Source organism: Elgaria multicarinata, chromosome 5, assembly GCF_023053635.1.
Source record: "Elgaria multicarinata webbii isolate HBS135686 ecotype San Diego chromosome 5, rElgMul1.1.pri, whole genome shotgun sequence".
In the NCBI taxonomy this organism is placed as follows: domain Eukaryota; kingdom Metazoa; phylum Chordata; class Lepidosauria; order Squamata; family Anguidae; genus Elgaria; species Elgaria multicarinata.
The window spans coordinates 46226614-46249400 of NC_086175.1; the positions used below are offsets into that span (position 1 = coordinate 46226614).

The window sequence follows — 22787 nt, forward strand, 5'->3', positions numbered from 1 at the left end:
TTGCAAATATAACCAAGCTGTTTTCTTTCCATCAGATTCCAGGGATGCGGTAAAGGTCCCAAACACTTGTCTGAAGTAAATGATGGGCTACTGTAGGCTAACAAGGTAAAACTCTGCTCAAACAAGACAGAGATACTTTTGGTCAGTAGGAGAGCTATCTGGGAATAGATGTACAGTCAGCTTTGGATGGAGGTGCAACTCCCCAAGTTCACAGCTTGAGTGGTCCTAGACCCAGTCTTGCTCCTAAATAGTCAGATGGCAGCTGTGACCAGAAATGCTTTTGCATAGCTTCAGCATGTGTGCCAAACTGCATCCCTTCCAGGAGAATAATTAAATATTGTGGCAAATTCAGGTATATAAAAGGTATGCACCTAAGAACATAAGAAGAACCATGCTGGATCATCTAACCCAGCATTCTGTTCTCACAGTGGTCACGTAGATGGCTATAGAAAGACTTCACACAGGACACAAGGACAATTGTAGCACCCTCCTGTACATCTTCCTCAGCAACTGGCATAGTGTTTTAACTATACTAACGCATACAGCATTAGTACACTATGCAAACAAATGTACCAACGTGGACAGTTACTTTTAAAAATTTATCGGACAGACAAAATTCTGTCTTCGCCTTCCTTCTATCCAGCACACTTCCATATGCCATCCCCTTTTACGGTTCTCTACCTCTTTCAGAAGTGCTTCTGTATCTGGGTTGGAGGTTTCTGTGGTTGTCGAGGAACTGTCGTCATCTGCTAAAGAGTCTTTCAGTTCATCCTCTTGTTGCTTTCCCTTTCCTCTTCGCTCTTTTTCTTCCCGCTTTTTCTGGGGCTTAGATTTGCGTTGAAATTGTTTTCCTTTCCCTGGGTGATGAAGACAGCTTCTAATTAGCAACAGCTGTGATCTGTGATAACTCAGTGAACTGCATACTTCCAGAACTATGATTTTCCTGGGATATGATCCATAAGGAACATTGCCTACATGAACTACATTGAAGGATAGGAATTGCTCTAGTATAATCAACTGCACCTCTTCACACAAGATTCAATTTGTATTAGTCTCACTTCCTCATTTCATAGTATTCCAATGTCAGTGGTGTCAAATCTAAAGTCGAATGGGTTTCATACACCTTATTATGCTTTTCGGATAGTGGCCATTGAGGTATATCTATATTTTTTCTAAGATTTCTAACTATAGTATGTTGGCAAATAACTAAAAGCTGGCCAAGTATTGCACAACCAGAATATTACTGATATTGCCAAGGCAATGTAACCTTAAAAATCCAATCTTTACAATATGTATTTTCCTTGAATCATTTTTAAATAGTAACAGATGTCAGATAAATTTAAATGTTCTCCAAAATTCTGTAACATGTTGATCTGATAAAAAAAAAAAAAGGCTACTCAGTTTGTTAAGGCCAAGACCAAATGCTGGCTCAGGTAATATTACTCCACATTATGATAAAAATTTACATTAAAAGTGCAATATACAGGAATCAACAAAGCGTGTAAAAATGGCCCAGGAGCACTCAAGAATCTTGAAGGTCTCTCCCTTATCTCTGCGCAGCAGCACACAGTGCAAACAGCTGTTTAAGACAGACTGAGTACAAAAAGTGGTGTGATGCTGCAAGCTGCCATACGGAACACTGAAGAACATGCCCAACATCCCAGTTTGCATGTGGTTCCAGGCACTCATGCACATGTGATTCAGATCAGTAAAATCCAAACCCCAATATTTCATGTAGTTATTTAGGTATGCTGATGACATTCAGCTCTCTCTCTCTCCCACCCCCCTCTCCCCTTTCCATCTGAATCCGGGCATATGGAGATTCCAATTCATTGTCTGCAGCTAGTTAAGGACCGGATGAGGATGAATAAACTGAAGCTTGCAGCTTGTTTTGGATGGGGTTGCACTCCCCTTGAAGAAACAGGGGTGGAGCCTGGAAGTGCTCCTGGACCCAGCATTCCTCCTGGGTGATTAAAGGCCCAGGCAGGCATTCGCCTGCACAGGTATAGACCTAAAGTAGGAACAAACTGCAAGCAAGCTCCATCCCCAAATGGCTCTGTGCCCCTGGCTGCCTTAAAGATCTTTGTGCACTAGGTCTGAAGTGGGTTTTATGAGTGTGTTTGGCTGAAAGTGCTTACAAAGCTCCCGTGATCAAGAACGCTGCCTTCTCGGGGTTCCCAATCATGACATTCAGTCAAACAAGCTCACAAAGCCCTCTTCAGACCTTCACGGCTCTCAGTGGCAACTGGGCACATGGAGGCATTGGAGGGTGTCCCCCCATCCCCACTTCAGCCCTGGTTGTGTGCAGGCACACACCTACATAGAGCACAGACGTTTGCTGTAAACAGGAGTACTTTTCCCCAGCTGAGGCTGATCAGCCAGTTGTGCCTATTTCTGGAGAAGATGGTTCTGACCACAGAGTCACCCATGACTTAGTTTAATCATGATTAGATTATTGCAAATGCTATACTTGGGACTGCACCTTTCAAGAGTATCTGGAAACTTCAGATAGTGGTAGAATGCTGCTGCAAGGCTTTTGAATGAAGTCAGTTATCAAAAGCATGCAATTCCTTTGTTAGTCAACCTTCACTAGCTGCTGGTTTATTTCTGGTTCTAATTCAAAGTGCTGGTTTAAAGTCCTAAATGGGTTAGGACCATGATATTTAAAGGACTGTGTTCTACTATATGAACCTGTCCGCTCTCTTGAGGTCACTGAGAGAGGCCCTGATGTATGAAGTGCATAATTGAAGTGCATTCGGCAGGAGCATTGGAGAGGGCTTTCTCTGTTGCTATTATCGGCTTTGGAATGCAGTACCTGGGAGATCCATTTAGCTCAGCCACCCCCAGCTGACGTTTTGGACTACAGCTCAAGATTCCTCACCATCAGCCGTGGTGGATGGTTCTGATGAGAGTTGAAGTCTAAGACTTCTGGAGTGCACCACGCTGGGAAAGGCTGGGCTAAAATGGTTTACTGTATATACTGACTGAAAACACTATCTGGGTGAAATTTAGGATGCAAAGCAGTTTGACACATTAGTGCTCCCATGATTAAAACTATCATGTGCATGGGGCTTGACATGAATATGCCAAAGATTCCACACACATTCATATCCTCCTGGAAAGTAGAGAGCTACAAACTACTTCAAAGATACAAAGAACCGCCCAGAGAGCTCCAGCTATTGGGCGGTATAGAAATGTAATAAATAAATAAATAAATAAATAAATAATTTTACTAAACAGCAGTTATGTTCAGGAACTAGTAGCATAGTGGCAGGGGGGATGGGGGCAGTGACATCATCTGTCAGTGTGCCAAAGTAATTGACAGATGCTCCATGCTATGGTAGATAAATGAGGTGATAATAAGGCTTTCAGGTCTTCCTATTGTTTGTGACAGATTAGCACAGACAAAGTCAGAGAATAAAGCAAATAAATAGACAGAGGCTGAATACCTCTTTCTTTTTCTTTGTTAGAGCTCAATGTGTTTTGCAGATTGAACCTATGCAGTCAGAAGCAAGGACCACCGTGTTAAATAGAATTCATGCCCAGGTAACTATGCACGGGACTGCAGCCATGCTGTTACTAATAAATTGGGTGTTACACTGTGTACTGCTGCTCTTTGGGGTGTGTGTGTGTGTGTGTAAAGGAGTGAGAGGAAATACACATGTGTGTAATATACACAATCATGATGACTTCCTGCACTTCAGAATGTACCACTATACCACTGGCAGGAATACACCAAGGCCAGAATCCAACTGTCGATTCTGCTTGTTTTGGGGCTTCCTCTAGGAAGCACTAAATCTCCTTCATATGAGCAGTGGGTCCCACTTGCACAATGGAATCTGTGGGACTCATGGTTTGTGGAAGAAAATTGGCTTCAAATCCAAATTATAATGTGAGAAGCGATCCTTAGGCACAGAATGAGAGAATAAGCTTCATGTACTTACACTGATGCACTGGTTACAAACTCAACCACAGGAAAATGCTTGTAATATGCTCCTAACCTTTATTTAAGACTATTCCACAATTCCTCTGTGGACAACTCTGAATATGCCTCATTTATTTTCTGTCATGTACTTTGGTCTTAAAAGTACTTTGGGTCTACATCTTTAAATATATAATTTTTTTTACTGATGAATCTGCAGTAAACATGATTGCTTCATGAAGAGTAGAGCTACTCTAATTGGACTGTATTCAGGCGCAGTGTCAGCAAATATCAGCCCTATTACATCAGATACTGCACCCCATTTAAAAAAAAAAACTTTACATTTTTATAAAGAGACGTGCCAGGCTAGGCAGCTGCTACTTTTTCCTTCCTTATCCCCAATGCATCTAGGTTCCACCTCCGATGTATACATTGAGGGTGAGGTCTAGTCACATTGGAGTTAAGGAAGAAAGCTGCAGCTGCCTAGCCCAGCACTTCTTTTTACAGTACTGGGCACAAGACGTACTGGGCAACTACTGCTGCGTTGCTTTCAGTGCCTTCAGTTGTTTCCTTCACTTTATACCACTGCTGCCCATCACCATCTGCCCCCTGAGTAAACTTGGGAGTGTCCCCCCTCCCCAGGAAGGTGCTGGCAAGCCAGGTGGAGGGCACTTGCCCAGGGCCCAGTCAACCCTGGTGCAGCCCTGTTCAAGGAGAAAATGGATGTGAGAGAGCGCATTTCTTTACTTAGGAATTTCTCTCACTAACTACAACTTTACATGCAGACACATTTATTCGTAAAATAGAGTTAATCAGGTGAAGTAGAAATTTATTACCTTTGTTTTTTGCTACTGGAGATGGGGGCTGCTCTGTAAACACATCTGGGGAAGGCAATTCTGGATGATCAAAGTCTTTATCCATTGTTTCTATAAGAGTGGCAATATCAGAGTCCTCTGAACTGTGCCTTGTGTTGCCGGCACATTCTGAATGTGAAGGAGTAAGATGCTGTGACTGTGGCAGGGAATTCTCATTCTGCTGCTCTTGTTGCTGAGGCACTGCTGGTGGCTGTGATAAGTGCTGCTCTAGTAAGACTGGAGCATGCTGCTGGTGTGGTTGCAGATTTTGCTTTGCACCCTTGGACTTTCTGCCTACTGCATGAATCTGAGTTGCAGCACTTGAGTCCAGGAAGAGGGAACCTGCTCTGTTTGCTGACTGTGCAGAACCTGCCTGCATGGAAGTCCTGCTGGAAATAGTTGAACTGTTTTTAAATTTCACACTGTCAACTTCGACTGAATTTCTATTGCTGTGCAGGTTTATTGTTGAGATGCATTGCTTATGACTTCCTGCATTGGATCGTGATGAACCTCCAGGTCCATAGATTCCTCTGGAAGAGCTGTGATTAGAATCTGATCCGAGTGCATTCAAGCTGGAAACACAGAAAATATATTTAAGACTTACAGACCTAATGTTTAAGATGTAGCTACACAGTTACCAACCTGTTTAGCAAAACACACTGGTAATCTTTAATGTACAAAAAGAGTACAAAAAGTAACGTACGAAGCAATTCTATGAAGTATTTGTTAATTTAGTATAATATAAAGTACAACATTTTTTAAAACCAACAACATGTTTGCTTGCAACTGATGTTGTAGTTTTAAGTTGAGAACCTATTCTTTCTCATGTATTTGAGAAGATAATATAGCCTGAATTATCAATCCTCACCAGTCATTTTAAATTCTATAGACATCTTTGCTATATTTTTGATATGATAAAGTTATTGTAACCCTAGCAGGCGCCTTTATAAAGTCAACCTATACTGGTGAGAAACGCTACTTCACAAAAAACCACTTCGTAAGTAAAGACTTACTTTCCATCAGATGAAATTCCAACTATTCTCCTGAGATCAAATGGCCTTCCCATATCAAAGGGAGGATTGGATGCCTCAAACGACAGGCGTCTTCTGAATGGCTCCCAAATTCCTTGAGCTTCTAAATAGGCTGTTCCAATTACCAGAAGGAAGAGCACACTGCAAAAGGCAGGCATCGGTGGTTTTAACATCTTAGGGCTAAACATCTGAAGATACAAGCGACCCTGTCTCTTACTGACAAATCAAGAATACCATTCCCACCTATAAAAACCATAAAACCCCACCATGCTGGTAGAGAGATAAGCGTAGTATCAGTAATTTACATACTACATAATTAATGTGCATGTGCACCTATTATTAGATATGCAATTAAAAAACTTAGCTTAGACAGTTTGGTTGTCAAAAACAAGAATGGATCTTCAGAGCCCTTATGACAGCTGAAAGACTTATACTATCACATTGGAAGGACAAATCCATACCTCCCATAATGCAATGGATCGAGGACCTAATAACATTATCAACTTTTAAATAGGTGTTATATAGACGTAACTTGCAAGTGGCTAAATACATGGATATCTGGTCTGCTTTTCTTGAAATTTCTTTGAATAACTCTCTCCCTTTTTTTTTTTTAAATGAATGGTATACATGATGGAAAATGACAATAATCTTATACACGTAATGTATGAGGGTTTTTTTGTTTTCACGATGTATTTTTTGTTTTGTTGATATTCACAATATAATTTTTTTTAAAAAAAGAATAAAATATGGTATGGAAAAGCAGCAACACAAATACAAATTGTGAGTCATTAGACCTAGAGTACTGGCAAGCTGCCCAGAAATATGAATTCCTAAGAGAGGGGACTCCCAGCAGAGAAAGTGTTATCACTCAGCAAGTAGAGCCCAATTTAGGATCGGTTTCTCCCAGGAGCTTCCAGGCTAACTGTGTCTGCTGAAATGGGATATGCAGTAAGAAATGAAATCTCCCACTGAATCCTGTCCCAATTGCTTTCTAGATCATTTGTTAAAAGTTATGAAAGTAATAAATTGTCTGTTTCCTCAATTTTCCCTTAAGACCAACTATTATTTGCCTCCATGCTTGGCATAGGCACCCCCAACAGCTACTAGCACAGCTACTGGCATATCACATGTTGCAACTATCAACAAATTCTCATGTCTGTGAGAGGCTTGGCATTCTTTAGTCATTAGAATCCAGTGCAGATTGTTGCGCAACAGGGGCTAATGAGTTTATTCAGATAAAATGCCAACTTTCATCATTATTAACAACTGTTTTCTGCTGTTTTTCTGGGATGCATCAGCAAGTGCAGTTATGGGAAATCAATACATCCAAGTCTAATTAAGCTCTGAAAACAGAACAGTGTGTATGTGGATGGTTACTATCTGTTTCCAAGTTAGTAGTGGACTAGAAGCCTGCTTCAGTGTTCAAGATGCTAATCTAAAAAATATTGATTCCTGTGCATATCATGGTTACTAGCACTAGAGCAAGAGTAACAAGCACTATCTATCCTTTAGAAAAGATATCTTATTCATGCTCATCAGAAATGGGGCTCAGAAATAGCAGCAAATCATGCAGATATAAACAAGGTATTAGAAAATTATGCACAGTACCTCATTATTCCTGAGACTACTATGTACAGTAGCAGCTCCCAGTTGGGCCTGGGAAGGGCTTCTGCACAAGTTGCTAACATATGATAGGGAAGTGATGCATTTAATATGAATATAAATTCAGAGCCTCCTGCTGTGGTTAGCTTCAGTTCACGAATGACTCTGGAAGTAGTAAAATCTGGTGTAAACCTGTTAAGAATAAAGAAGGATTGTTATATTTATCCAGGATATACCATTTACACCAGTAACTAGTATAAGCTGACATGCTGTGAGCTTCACACGTTCAGGTTAAATTATAGCCTTCCTAGGATTCAACATCATCTTCTCTGGTTAGATAACAACGAAAAAGGCATCTGTGATAATATCAGTTATTACTTGAACTCAATGTACTCTGGAATTGTCCAACCAGAAACCAAGAGCAATTTAATTCCCACACATCCGGATTCCTTCTAGGGCCTACTAGACTAGAGGACCAATGTCAGTTGTTCCTGCCACCACCACATAAGTTTGAGAAAAGGAAAAGGGTAGTGAAACTTCTAGGCCCAACCCTGTTCCCAATCATTAAGGAAACAAGATTTTATTTAAATTGATTTAGAAAAATTAGTAGTTTACTCAAACCCATTCTGAATCAGGTTGTGACAAGGCTCACCCACTAGTAGGTTAAATTGATGACTTCAGTTGTGGGACCCAGCCCATAAAATGCATGTACATCACTTTATGACTATCATCCAAAATACAAAAGTTGAATTGTGTCGATTCTGCAGTATGAAAGTTCAGTCTGCAAGAATTGATGTATAATGGATGATTCACACATGCAAGCCATCCCTTGATGCTACCACAAATGATCATAATGCATAAATAGTAAACTTGCAGTACTGAGGGTCACACTCTACTATCAAGAGAAATGGTAACTGCAACAAATTCACTAATATATCCTTTATTGGAAAACTTAAAAATGGGTAACAATCAGATTTGCCCTATATTGCTAGCCCAACACTGCAAATAGATAATGGTATTAATAGGGAAGACAACATTGGCTAGGATTCAAAGATATTTGGAACTACTCCTTTGAGCGAGAGAGCTTTAAAGTCCTCAACCCTTCAGCAGCGACCCCATACCAAATTGAAAACTGCTTTTGAAACTGAACTGAAACGCCAAGAACAGTATGTAATGACACATGGAGACCATCTGTTCAAAGAAGAGAAGTCCCACTGGGTGCATGTGGACTCTTGGGATAGCAGACCTAATCTATTAATATACACAATGTTCCTTAATATGTGTTCCTTAATATGACAGAAAATATAAAATACAAGTGGGACCGCCAACAAAGAGGTGCAGATCGTTCCTTGTTCAGGACTGCAGCCATGCCATTCCCTCTTCCACCTGGTTTTCCTCCTCACCCCCCACATCAAAATTCCACAGTCACTGAGTATGCTCTCAGTCCTCATTGGGGTATTGCTTTGGGGGGCTCCCCATTAGTTCCCCCCCGAAAGGTATTTTATACTTCAGCAAAGCTTGGGGTCTTCTGATAACTCCCTCATGTTTGGGCGTTGCTGTTTTGGCTACATAAATGCGAGCACAAGAGATTTGAGAGCGGTCTTAGCATATAGATTTGAGTTTCAATATTTTTTAAACCCTTTGCAATAAAATGAATTATTATTATTATTATTATTATTATTATTATTACCCTATTTCTTCGATTCTAAGACACACTTTTCCCCCCATATAAACATCTCTAAAAATGGGGTGCATCTTTGAATCGCGGGTGTGTCTTAGGTTTTTTTTTCCTGTTGGTGATACTGAAATTAGTGTGCGTCTTACAATCGATGGTGTCTTACAATCGAAGAAATACGGTATTATTATTATCATCATCATCATCATCTATATATTGCCCCATAGCTGAAGCTCTCTGGGCGGTTTACAAAAGTTAAAAACAGTGAACATTAAAAATACACAAAATATGGAATATGGAATCAAGTAATTTCCCATAACTTTGAGTATATGTAGTACCTTTGCAATGGAAGCACTTTAATAAAATGTCTTCTGAAAAGGTAATGTGAATTTTCGATTGGCTTAAGTTTTGGTTTTGGAATAGAAACTGTCTTGGTCACCCTGTGGGATATTTTTGCCGGGAGAAGGACACCCTGTTGATTCTCTCAGTGTCGCTTTATACCATCGACCATGGTATCCTTCTGGATATGTTGTCTGGGCTAGGAGTTGGAAGCACTGTGCTGCAATGGTTCTAATCCTACTTGGATGACTGATTCCAGAAGGTGGTAGGGAATTTTTGCTCTGTGCCTTGGCAGCTATACTATAGGGTTCCTCGGGGCTCTATTCTATCCTCCATGCAGTTTAACATCTATATGAAACTGCTGGGGTGTGGTTATCTGGAGGTGTGGGCTCAGGTGTTATCAATATGCGGATGACACCCATCTCTCTCTCTTTTTCATCAAATTCAGGTGAGGAAGTGGCAGTTCTGAATCAGTGCCTGGGCACGGTAATGGACAGGACGAGAGCCAATAAACTTAGACACAATCTAGACAAGACAGAGGCACTGTTAGTGGGTGGTTTGTCTACTCAGCTAAGAGATCTTCAACCTGCACTAGAGGGAACTGCACTCCCCCCGAAAGGATGAGGTTCATGGCTTGGGGGTGATGTTGGATCAAGGACTGTCACAGGAGGCACAGGTGGACTCAGTGACATGGAGCACCTTTTATTAGCTTAGGCTGATATACCAACTACATCCTTATCTGGACAGAGATACCCTGGATACAGTTATCTATGCTCTGATGTCTCATCTGGATTACTGCAATGCATTATATGTGGGGCTGCCTTTGAAAACAGCCCAGAAACTTCAGCTGGTCCAAAATAGGACAGTGAGATAGTTAATGGGGACTGGCCAACATGATCATATTATGCCAGTACTTTTCCATCAGCACTGGCCACCAGTTCATGTCTGGGGCTGATTCAAAGTGCTGGTATTAACATTCAAAGCTCTAAACATCTCGGTTACCTGAAATATTATCTCTTTCTTTATGTAGCTGCCCAGACCCTAAGTTATCATTTTCAGTTGCCCTTATCCAGGAGCCCCTGCAAAAGGAAGTCAGGTGGGTGGCTACAAAGGTCTTTTCTGCTGTGGCATTCCAGTTATGGAATGAGCTTCCCAGAGAGGGTCACTTGGCGCTGACATTATGTTCTTTCCAGTGCCAGGTGAAGACTTTTTTATTTACCCAGCTTCTGCTACTGGGTGGTATAGAAATGTATGTAATGAATGAAATGAATAAATGAAAGGGAAAAGAGTTTTTTACTAGTTTCATATGTACAGAAGAAGCTATGTAAAGAATTTTGTAGTGCCTGTTTACACACAGTCGTAGGTACAAGAACTTCAGCCTGCCTCTCCAGTAAGTTGAAACTAGTACCAGTCTTTAGCAAAAGACAACTTACAATATGACAATGTCTTTAGAGGCATTGGCACTTAGTGCAAATTCTTGACAGTTAACTACTTTAAATCCATATCCTTCACATAAATAGCCACTGATTTCCATGGATTTTATATTGACTTGAAGCTGCCCTGTGTTCTCCACTTTGAATGTTCTTTTCAGCGTAAAATTTGGTTCCTTTAATTTAGTTTCTGAAGAAAAGGGAACAAAAGCAATTACGATTAGATTAATAAAATGTAATTATTACTTTAACAAAGGAAGGCATCTACATATAACTCAATTGTTCTTTTATAAAGCCATTGTGGTTACTTTCTCTTTTTTCATTCTTCCTTTTAAAAAATTAAATGAGACTGTCTAGTCTCAGTGTCGCATGGGATTTGATGCCTGGAGTCAGTAGATCTTTCACCATAAAATACTCACTTTCAGTACAGTCTTTTAGTAATGCTTCAGTGATTTTAAAGCGTAAGGAACTTCCCAGCCCAGGTGGTTTGCCTGCAACCCTCATGTTCTCGGTTGTTCCTTGTCCTTTAACCATTATAGCATCTATTACAGTCAAATTATTTCTATAGAGAAACAAAGTAGAAAGAATAATTATGAAATTATATTATTTTAACTATATCTTCTTACTCTGCTCCACAAATATAAACCTGATCCCTTGGGTAAAAGCTATAACACTAATTTCCTGAAGTTATTAATAAAATTCAAATTACCATGCATTAACTATGGAGGTTAAGGCCAGAATCCAAAACGATAGGCAAGATTTTATTTTGCTAAGTTTTCTGAACTACAGCACTTGCTGCAGGAGAAACCCACTTCTGGAACTTTATGAAAGTCTCAAAACATTTTGTGATACTATACTGGAGTCTGCTGTTCAAAGAAATCTCTCACAACTCCCACTGAGCAGCACAACTCCCACTGAGCAGCACAAGTCTTTAGGTACACCCGAAGTAGCTTTTTGGATTCTAGCCTAAATATTGTTGAACATCTTCGACCATTTTAATCTTATTAGTATTTATATAAACCCAAGTCTCATTCATACAGCTGGCAGCTCTTACTCTGAGCATGGTGAACTTGCAAACTACATGAAGACAGAGATTGTACTTCAACATAAGGGTGACATAGTCACCCATTGCAAATTGTCTAATCAGAGGCTTGAAGAAAAGAGCCATGATCACTCAAATCAAGGTGGCCATTGTCCAGTTAAAATGTGGCTGTGGCTGTTCATACAATGATCCCTCCATACAGTAATACGTTAATAAACTTAAATTCTAGCTGGAGTGGTATCCTGCTTCTGGCTCCACAAACTCATAGAGATGATCTTGTGGTTGGGTAGACAGAGTTAGAGTTTGTAATACAGCAGCATTCTAGATGATCCTGTGGAGGTAGCCATTTATAGGAACTGGCCTTAAATCCAATGTGTATTTGCATAAATTTATACAGAACATAATATTTTGCATGACTTCATACATGACCACAAAATCACTACAGTTCATCTTGAAAGCTACCAGGCAACATCTATTGTGGACATCTGAAAAAGTGTAGCTCTAAATTGAGATGATATATTCCCATTAACTCAATTCAGAAGACATACTGTACCTGATAATTATTAGTGATGAAACTGTTTTATTAAGAACTGGAGTAAATTTTACTTTGACAGTTTTTCTCTCACCAGGCTTTAAAATCACATTTAAAACTGATTGCCGAGAAAACCCCTCTGCAAATCCTGTGGAGCTCTGCAATGCCTGGCCCTTGAAAGAGGGAGATAAATCAAATTTGTATAATTCTCACACATACCTAGATCATAATTTTGTGAAATACTACATATTTAAAAGCTTTAATTTGAAAAGCAAATCTGTAAGTATATGACACTCTGTAGAGCAAGAGATGGGGCCTCTACCCTAAGGAGTTTACAAATCTAAATTTAGATGGGGAGAGAGCAGCTAAAGAAGCCTTCCCCAACCTCTTGCCCGCCAGATGGTTGGACTTCAACTCTCAGGATCCTTGAGCCAGCAGCCGGGCTAAGAGAACACATTAGCAGAGATATGTTTCTCTTCAAAAGAGACTCTCCTTAGTGGATGGAGAGGGAGAACACCCCAGTGTCTAGAAGGCAAGGGTAAGAAGAGGATTTGCTACTGTACTTCATTCTTCAAGCAAAGGTCCTTTCAAGGAGATAAAGAGTCTAAATCGAAAGCAATAGACACAGGCCCAAATCCTAGCTATAAGCATGGGCAGGAGTAGAATATGACATATGCAATTCCAAACTCTACAAAGCTCCATTTAGCACTTGAGTTTATGCTTAGGTGTTCAGCAACAGCACTAGCAGCACGGTGGCTTAGTTTGAACATAACATTAAACCACGGTTCAGCGCTATGAGAATTAAGTCTTGTCTCCTCCTCCTCCCCTCCCTGTACATGCTCCATAAGTTACTGGGGTGAATGTAATAACTACAATTTGTATTTTCTTCAAACCAGGATGACAGACATGACAGTTTGAAGGGAGAAACAAACAATAGGGTTGGATGCAGAGTTCACATTCTGGCGGAGGGGAGGTGCAGTGTCTCATACACCAGAGGGATACTGCTGGTGTAAGGGAGGAGGTAACTTTTACAAATGCCACCTCCTCCTTGCAGCCACTTGCACCCTCCGAAAATCTGCTGTAGTGTGTCCTGAATTCTGGATCCAACCAAGGTCTGCAGGTTTGACCTAAAGAGGACTTAACTCATTGAACTAAAGTATGTACATGGAAAACAGAGTGCATGAGCACAAAGTTTGTTCATGTAAAGCTAACAGTGCTCTAGCGCATTATACATACAACCTCTGTGGACCCCTTTGCATTACATTTTTGGGTATATACTTAAGATGTGCTTAAGTGTACACCTAAAAATGTAGATTAGAGTGTGAATGCAACAAATATGTTTGCAGATGCATACTCAACTGGGACCTAGGTTCAGTTGTGGCTCCTGGCCAAGTATACATTCAGCAGCAAAATGGGTTTTGTTACTACATAATATGCAAAACCTCTCTATGAGCTTGCTCTTTCCTATGATAAGATTATGAGTATCTTTAATATTGATACTCTCGGCTATCTGTACAACACTTCTGTAAGATAAGCCTATATTATCCCGATATTACAGATAGGGAGCTGAGATAGTGGCTTGCCTCAAGCTGTCCAGTGAGTTCAAGGTGTCCAGGGACCCAAGCTCCTGCTTTTACGACTACACTAAGCAGCTCAAGATTAAGATCTAGATAAAACAAATCTGGGTTTTTGGGTGGGGGAGGGTTACTTACACAGTTTCTAGAGACCTGAAATTCTAGCGTCCTCAAATTGAAGTTTGCTGGCTTACTAAAATTAAACCTAGAAGAGGAACACATAGTTAGGTGCATTTATGGCTTCACGAATTAATGTGATTGAAGAAATAAGCATTATTATATAATTAATATTTATATCCAATGGAATTTGCCTTTTATTGCAACAAGGGAGAGGGCCTTCTCAGTGGTTGCCCCCCGACTGTGGAATGATCTCCCTGATGAGGCTCGCCTGGCGCCAACGTTGTTATCTTTTCGGCGCCAGGTCAAGACTTTTCTCTTCTCCCAGGCATTTTAACAGCATTTTAACAATGTTAAGTTTGTTTTTAATGGACCCCAGAACTGTTGTTTTTAAATGGATCCTGTTGTTGTTTTTATACTGTTTTTATGTTGTTGTTTTTTAAAAAATTGTATACTTTTAATGTTTACTATTTTTAAATGTTTTAAACCGCCCAGAGAGCTTCGGCTGTGGGGCGGCATATAAATGTAATAAAATAAATAAATAAATAAATAAATAAATTTTATAATTATTTCTGCCTTTGGAAAAAAATGAGTTGTTTCTGTTATCGCACAACCCTCTATTATGAATATTAATTGTAACACCATATAATATAAGGCAATAAAACAACTGAACTACATGATGTGAAACTACATGATTTGACAGTTTCAAATGCAGGTCTGCCTCAGTCATAGGGAACGTGACCTTGAAAGGAGTCTATTAAGAACAAAAGAGGAATACAGGTGAAAAGCCCTGAACCAGGCTTCAGTGTACCTCCTCACAAGCTCTTCCTCTGCTTATCACAACTTACCGGTCTATTAGCTTATCTACGAAGACTGATGGATTGGAAAACAGTGCTATGGGAAGTAATTGAACAAAAACAGGAACATCTGCTGGGTTTTCTAGAAGAATTTCTTCCTCCTAATGGAACAAATTTAGATTCAGATTTATTGTCTCAAAATAGCAAATATAGGAAAACATTTTTAATATTGAGTTTCGTTTTGGTAGTGATGCATTAATAGTGTCATGACTCACAGATGAACTGTTTGTATTGGTAAGTGAGAAATCCAAATGGCGTGAAGAGCTGAGTAAAGAGGGCCAGGCCAATTCTGCTGTGACTTTAGACGCCACCGCCTTCTGAAGATCTGTGTCCACTTCAAATACAGCACTTAATCTAGACAAGCAACATAACTCAGCATTAAGGGAAAAGTGTTAAAGCTTAAGAAATATTAACATTTCATAGAATTCAGATGCATGTAGGAACTATAGTTGACCAATTTTACAGTTGCATATTACAAGCCAAATGAAAACAACAATTCATATAAGTCACACTTAGCATTGGCTATATTACAGCACAGGGGCAATTCTGCTTCTGACGATTCACTTATGCCTACCAGATTCTGTTGCCCAAATGGTGGGCTTTGCCCATTCCATTGCACGAGTGGAACCTGCTGCCCTGAAACAAATGGAAATGCTCATTTCCTAATTGGGACAGTGGAGTTCCCCTATGTGACCTGCCTCTGGAATTGCTAAATCTTTCTTTCACAAGTGGTGGCCACTACTTAGAGACAGGAATTGTTGGGGCATAAGAAAATCAGTAGAGGCCTAAGTGCCCTGTTGGATTCTGCCTGAGTCACAAAGGGGAAAGACACAATACTGAGCAAAGCCTAGAACAAAAGTTATGAAAAAAATCCTACATGCAGTCAGAGTATGGTAACTAATAGACTCCTGTTTACAATCTTCTTGGGCTATACAGAAACAAGTTATTGGATTGAGTTAAGTTATTGTTCATATGGTCAATTAACAGAACCATTACATATGTGTCTGAGTAAAGACACCACTAGCGGTCTTCCTGGTCATACTAAAACTTGGTTGCAAATTGTTGTACGTTATGGAGCAAGAGACCATGTGTTACAAATCATTAAGAGTCCAGTGAGTCACAATCTAGATATCTATGGAAGAACTCACAAGATCTATTTCAGCATGCTAAAATACATTATTTGATCAATACACTGCTTTGATTCACTGAGGAATATGAGCGAAGGAGAAAACACTTGTCAGGACATACACTAAAGTAATTTTCAGTTTCTTTACTAGTTTATTAGCTAAATTTAGAAAATAGTTCTTCTATATTTCTTACACATTCATTGACATATAAGACACATTTACTGTTTTAACAAACAATTGAGATTCCTTTCAGACCATTAACTGACTAGAAAGCAATTAAATTTGAAAATAAACTCACTGATTGCTTGAGTGATCTCTTATTCCAATCCATTCTCTAAATAAATTATCATGTAAGTCCCAATCTGAATCCCATGCATCTTCTTGCATAGATACACTGTGCTGTAATTTTGATTCAGCTAAAAAAGAGACAAACACAACTTAATCCATGTATCTTCGATATTTAAAATGCTATGAGCATTTAACTATAGAAATTAAAATAACTTACATTTACTCAGAAAAGGCAATCCCACATAACAGTGATTTCCACATTGTAAACCAGGGTCAAAATAAATATTTGCAATCTGGAAAATGTAAGCAGAAACAATATAGAAAACAAATGTCTCTTGGGACTGCAAAAATGGGAGAAACCTATATACTTAAAATAGTTACTATGGCTGCAATCCTAAAGCTGCAGCTGAGGGGCCACTGGATGTGGCTTAAATGCCACTTTTCCACTGAAGCACCCCAACCCCACACAACCCAGTACGACTGCAAAAAGTTAGACAGGCAAAGATCTTCCACTAGGGGTGTGTGCGTGCGCGCGCGTGCATGGTAGTGGTGGTGGTGAGACCAGGACATTTGGGGGGCATGTCAGAGGTGACCAAGGATCCAAAGGATCCTAAAACCCCTCATTCCCAACATGGCCCCCAAAGCACCCTTCAACTATGTCAGTGCTGGAGTTGGTGTAACTATTTCCTTCTCATTGACCAAAGCAGGAGAAGGGGGGAAAAGGATGATTGGGAAGACAAAGTCAATAAAAAGTCACCTCCCGACACCTCCTCCCCTGACCAACAGGACAAAGAAAATTATGGTATCTCTGCTATGGAATTCTACCCCACAGGATTTCTCTGCCCATATCCAAACCTTGGACTTTTTCCCTGGCTCCAGATCTTCCTTGTTACTTCGTAATCTCTTGTAATAAAACCGAACATCTTCTGACAGTGAGCGGATCTGCTGTATTTTTACCTTCTGTGAGAAAGAGCTCATAATACTCAAACTCTGATGTACGGTCTTGCCCTAAAAAAAGGAAGGAAGCACTAAATTATTTTCTGTATACATTTTTGTGCCCATGCTGGCAAAGGTCTAGCATACCTGGTAATACAGACTGAGCTTTCAAATTGTGTTATGTATTTAGGACATCTACAGAAAAATATTTTTCTTTCAGACATTTCCAACACAGATGTGTATAATACTATCCTTTATGTTCACAGTTAATGAAATCCTCAGGCAATATGGTCACCAAACAGTCATTTTCTTTCTTTTTTCTTTCTTTCCATGTATGTTTCATCCCAAGAACCAAATTAAATTTTGGAGAAGCTCCCATGAAGCTTCCCATGATAAAAGCTCCCTACCCTATGAAGCTATCTTACCTTGAAAACAGGGATTCAGTTCATGTCTATCCTAGCATTCTATATAGGAAAAATGGGTGAAATCCAACAGTGTCTGCCTGTCAATAGAATGCGCACAGTTGCCAGAATGGGTCCCCCCCTCCCCCTGCAGCCTACCACACATCTGAAAAATCTGCTTGGAGGATATAAGACTCACTGGAGAAGATCCAGGTTGAGTGTGGGAGGATAGGAAGGGGGAAGTCCATTTGTGCAACTTTGAATTTTGCACCTTTCACACCCTTCACAGTGAAACACAATTTTTTACTGCAATACAACAAAAGCAGCTACCACCTCTTTAAATCTGTGTGTCACTTTCACATGAAACCCCCTCCCCAAATGCTTCCTTTTTCATTTTTACTATTGCACATATACCACAGATACAAAGTGCTCCCCCTACCCACTGAAATGCAAAAATCAGTAAGGGAAGGATTATAGTGCACAAATATTTAAATTTCTGAATGGGCAGCAATATGGGAATATCTGATCTTATTTTCAATGAACTCAAAATGGGCTGCCCATAATTAGACCTTGTAACACAGATTTCAGACTCCTGATAGAGGACCTGGCAAATGAAAAACTCTGAAATAAATAGTAATGATTTCACTTATTCTGAAAACAAAGTAGCAACTAAGGATTTATTTATATATGCTTTCTTGCATCAAGAACTATACTTTAACAGAGCAGCCAACTTCTTCAGGGGGGAAAATGTGTCTTATATTTCAAAATCAGTTGCTCATGAATTCAGACATGTAATGAACATTTGGGCTGATTCAATTATTCCATAGTCGCAGGCTCTATGAAAACCCAAGATAACTGAGTTCCAATTGTCTTGGCAGTGACAGTATGATGCACAATATGAACTCCTGTAACAATTTGTTTAGCAATTTTTAAAAATAAATGTGTTTATTTGCTTGTGAATAATTTGTTTATGAAGTTTGATCCCTCTCTCACAACAATTTTTATAAAGAAAAATTCTCTTACTGGAAAGGAAGGTGGAAGAAGAATGTGTTTCGGGGAGCAAGTCAATGAGCCTACAGCAATTACAGCCTTCACAGGAATTGTTAAGATCTGAGAAAAAGGGGAGAAAGAGCTTAAGTAATAAGTCAACACGAGCATATACATCAAAAATCAAAGATTAGCACACTGTAACAAAGACAATACTACTGAAGAAATAAATTGCTTGCATTCTATATTCAGATTTATGTTCAAGAAACAAGTGATAAAGAAATTTAGTTTACATTTGTCCTTACTTTTTTAAGTTCGGGAAACATTTGTATTACTCTTAAAGCAGCTTACATCAGTTAGTTCTCAGAAAGCAGCCATGATGGGCAGACCAAATTAATATCAATCAAAAGTCTTCTGGTATTGAAACCCCCTGAAGGGTTATGCATATATTAAAATTCTCAAACACTCTATCAAGAATGAAATATACTCGCAGATAGTGTAAAACAACAACTAAACTAAACTGGGAATTACTATCACATAGTCTAACAAACAGGTTTTAAAAAATTGCTTATTTTCTGTTTCCACACAGATCACTTTTCAAGATCAATATAATTTTGAATTACCTCATAATCTGTTGAGATTTGTATGGCCCCATCATGAATCCCTTCAAGTTCTTTTGGTAATAATCTTACTCTGAACACAGTGTATGAACCAGGCATCAATGTTACCTGTAACATGAATATATTTGCTTAATCTCCTTTAATTTCACCTTTTTCTGAAATGTAACAGAATTTCCTAAAATTCACATCACCAGTTATTTTAAGTATTCTGTGTTAAAATGCATAGGCCCAGTTCACATGATCACTGCAGCTTAATTAAGCAAGTCAGGGTGGCTTGTTTAAGCTGTGGTTTGTGGCGGGCGCCATTTGCCTAATTACCCATACAAGAGCAGTTTGTCATGTCGCCAAACCCGAGTGGCCTGGCTCAATTGAGGGGGAAGCAACTCTAAATTAACCCAAAAGGCCATGCATTATTTGGAGTGTTGTTTCCCCCTAAAACAAGCCATGCCGCCCAGGTCTGGACGACACGACAAGCCATAACTAAGCAGGTAATTAGGCAAATGGTCGCCACTATGACTTGTTTCAGCCATGGTGATCAGGCAAACCATGTAATAAGAAACAGATTTTGTTTACCATTTAAGTGTAAAGTGCTCTCCAATCTTTATTTTTATCATTTAAGAAGTAATCTTCATTATTCATTGTTTTTTGTCTTTAGCAGATGAGAAATACCTACAAATATTTCATGTCTTATGAAAACTGCAGACACATGTCTATGCTGTTGCTCTACAACTGCAATAAGGAACTCCAAGGAAATGTGTTACTTACTGATGTTTGATCCAATGAACTAGCCTTTTCCAATTCTGGAAGACTTGCAATTATTGTAGATCTGTTGCCTTTTTCGGCAGCTAGGAGTTCTATGGTCAAACCATCACCTATTACATGCCAGCTTTTTATAGCAAGCTTGAAAAAGATAGGATAGTTTTAGTAATACTCATTACCATTAAATAAATAGATAGATAAACAAACAAACAAACAAACAAACAAACAAACTCTCTTACCTGAATTGGATTGCTGTTAATAATTGCAAAGAGAATGCTACTGCTTTCCGTGGCACTCAATATACCAAAATCTATTATCTGCTCATCAGGTTTTGGGGGCAACACAAAATACTAGAAAAACAAAAGAGCATTAACTGTATTAGGAAGCTGATAGCTCATATACCTGTTATTGCAAGGATTCAAAGTACTGACACTTATTCTAGCATGTTGGTCCTTGCTTCCCCCAACCCAATACCGATCCTCTACAATATTTTTAAGAGGAGCAAATAGACTGTGCAGTTCACATCCAACTTTTAGACAGTCAGCTTGCTAATTACACAAAGCACTAAGAGAAGCAGTCTGGTATTAAGAGATACAAGGCAGAAGGACTACCCATTCTGAAAGTACACTCCCTGCCCCTTTCCTTAGTGGCTTCCTGGGAACCATGGGGCTGCTTGGGATGCTCTTTTTATAGACATCTGCAGTTGAAAGAAAGTAGAGTGATCGCTCTTACCACCATCAAAAGTATTTCCTGATCCCAAGCTGCTGATTACTGAACTAGCTGCCATTTATTACATTTAGGGATTAAGGTTCTGGTTTGGGTTCAAGGCAACGGAGAAATAAGGGGCATATCACGTGACACACTAGCCCATGATAGGTGACTAGCCATGCAGGGTGGGTTGTTTCGCAAACAACTCACCCTGCATGGTTAGCATACCCACCAGAGGATTGAGCAAACAATCCACAGTGCGTGGCTGTTTGCCCCCTCGTCCGCCCTCAGTCCTCTACCTGGAATCGCAGGAGACCTGGCAGCAGGCCCGTCTTGTCTGCCCCCAAGTCCCCCTTCCCAGTTCTGATCATGAGTTTGATCTGAGTTGGAGCCCTTTTTAAATATATATATATCCTGGGCCCATTTTTGCACAAAACAGAACCAATTTTTTTTTACTTCCCTGTTGCCCCAACAGTCCTTGGTGGGGGGATTGGACCCCCACTCATTCTTGATTTTCAGCATGGGGTGCCTTTAGATTCCTATACAAGCCTAGAGGAATTTAAAAGCGCCCTAAAGATTGCTTTTATTACTTCGGTTTTGACAAAATCAAAGTGGCTTGGAGGAGCTTTATGGGGAAGGGGAATGGTGACATAGGCTATCCTCACCTGCACCCTTGTATGTTTGGCAAGTGCGACACACAGGGAGTACAGGAGGGACAAGCACAAAAATGGGGCTGGGGATTGTTTTTTTTTTAAAAAAGCACTCTGATTGCAATCAAGAGTGCAATTTGGGTCAGTAAGGTGGGAATCGGCGAGGGCAAAGGGGTGATGGTAGCAGTCCCTCCGAAGTGCACTTTTCGCACCATTGGAGGGGCTGCCAGTGGCAAGGGGGAAAGGGCACAGGCAATGGCTTCCTACAATTATGAATGGTGTCTGTGGCTCCACTTGGGAAGAGTGCCAGGGGTTTCGGCCATTCTGGCTAAGCAGCTTGTGAAATGCCACATACTGCAGACCTTGGGTTATTAGGATGGGTTGTTTCGGAAAAACAACCCACCCCAATAAGAAGGATCCAGGTTCAGATGACACACTAACCAACGATGGTTTATTCTGGAAAACAAACCATGACTGATTGACATGTGAACTTGCACCGAATCCACCTCTTAACAGTTTGAATTTGGGTTCAGGTTTAGTTCAACTTCTTGTTGAGAACACATTATGCATAAATATAAAGAAAACCGATTCAATATACTTTATGTTTAAAAATAGGAAGAGATTTTCAAATAGTGAGATACTTACATCTAAAAATCCAGTGTATGCTCTCACAGGTAGATGAAATTTAGAGGCATTGGTAATGAGCAAAATATTGTTATCAATGTGAAGAGATGACAAGGAAGCCACAAAATAAAGAGTGAAAATATATCTGGATTCATTTGGTGGAATTAAAACTGGTTTGCTGAAGTTGTGGACCTAGTTTAATAAATATGATCCAAGTTAACAGTGAATACAACTTGTGTGACAATCAATAGTTATGAAGTAGTGTCAAACATAATTGGGCTTACTTTAAATATTGCTTTGATTTCTTCTGGTAGCATTATATCATGAATGAACACTGCGAAATTGAATGTGTTTGTTAAATAGATTGCTCTTTCCACGGAGTCAGCTGGACTGTCACGGATATGAAATAAAGTGGCTGCATGATCAAATCCTAAGTATCTATTCCAAAATAAGAAAATCAAGGTGGAGATTTGTACAACCTTCTATAATAAAAACAATACATAGCCCCTCATCTACATAACTTGTTAGGCAATCTACTGCAGAATAACTTCTCTTTCTAGATTGTTTATGCAATTTCATGAGCATCTTTGTATGCCTGAATTAAGGAGCCATAGGCTCATTCCTACTTTCAATTATCAGCAAATTCAAACTCACCCAACAGAATGCAGATTCTGTGCCACTGCCTCATCAACATATATTTCCAAAACCGGGA

General features: G+C 39.7%; 1 protein-coding gene across 1 annotated transcript in view; it reads right to left on the bottom strand.

Annotated features, from left to right (window-relative positions):
* TMEM131 (transmembrane protein 131) overlaps window positions 1-22787 on the bottom strand; it is a 98152-nt gene that overhangs the window by 13041 nt on the left and 62324 nt on the right. The window contains exons 14-32 of the mRNA XM_063126291.1: window positions 22360-22513; window positions 22097-22267; window positions 20333-20443; window positions 20100-20234; window positions 19338-19442; window positions 18751-18837; window positions 17246-17398; window positions 16608-16683; window positions 16401-16518; window positions 15191-15329; window positions 14967-15076; window positions 14140-14206; window positions 12449-12600; window positions 11273-11415; window positions 10857-11043; window positions 7416-7601; window positions 5790-5948; window positions 4759-5348; window positions 682-857 (exon numbers count right to left, since the gene is read on the bottom strand). Coding sequence (XP_062982361.1) covers window positions 682-857; window positions 4759-5348; window positions 5790-5948; window positions 7416-7601; window positions 10857-11043; window positions 11273-11415; window positions 12449-12600; window positions 14140-14206; window positions 14967-15076; window positions 15191-15329; window positions 16401-16518; window positions 16608-16683; window positions 17246-17398; window positions 18751-18837; window positions 19338-19442; window positions 20100-20234; window positions 20333-20443; window positions 22097-22267; window positions 22360-22513 — 3019 coding nt within the window. The remainder of the gene's footprint in view (window positions 1-681; window positions 858-4758; window positions 5349-5789; window positions 5949-7415; window positions 7602-10856; window positions 11044-11272; window positions 11416-12448; window positions 12601-14139; window positions 14207-14966; window positions 15077-15190; window positions 15330-16400; window positions 16519-16607; window positions 16684-17245; window positions 17399-18750; window positions 18838-19337; window positions 19443-20099; window positions 20235-20332; window positions 20444-22096; window positions 22268-22359; window positions 22514-22787) is intronic.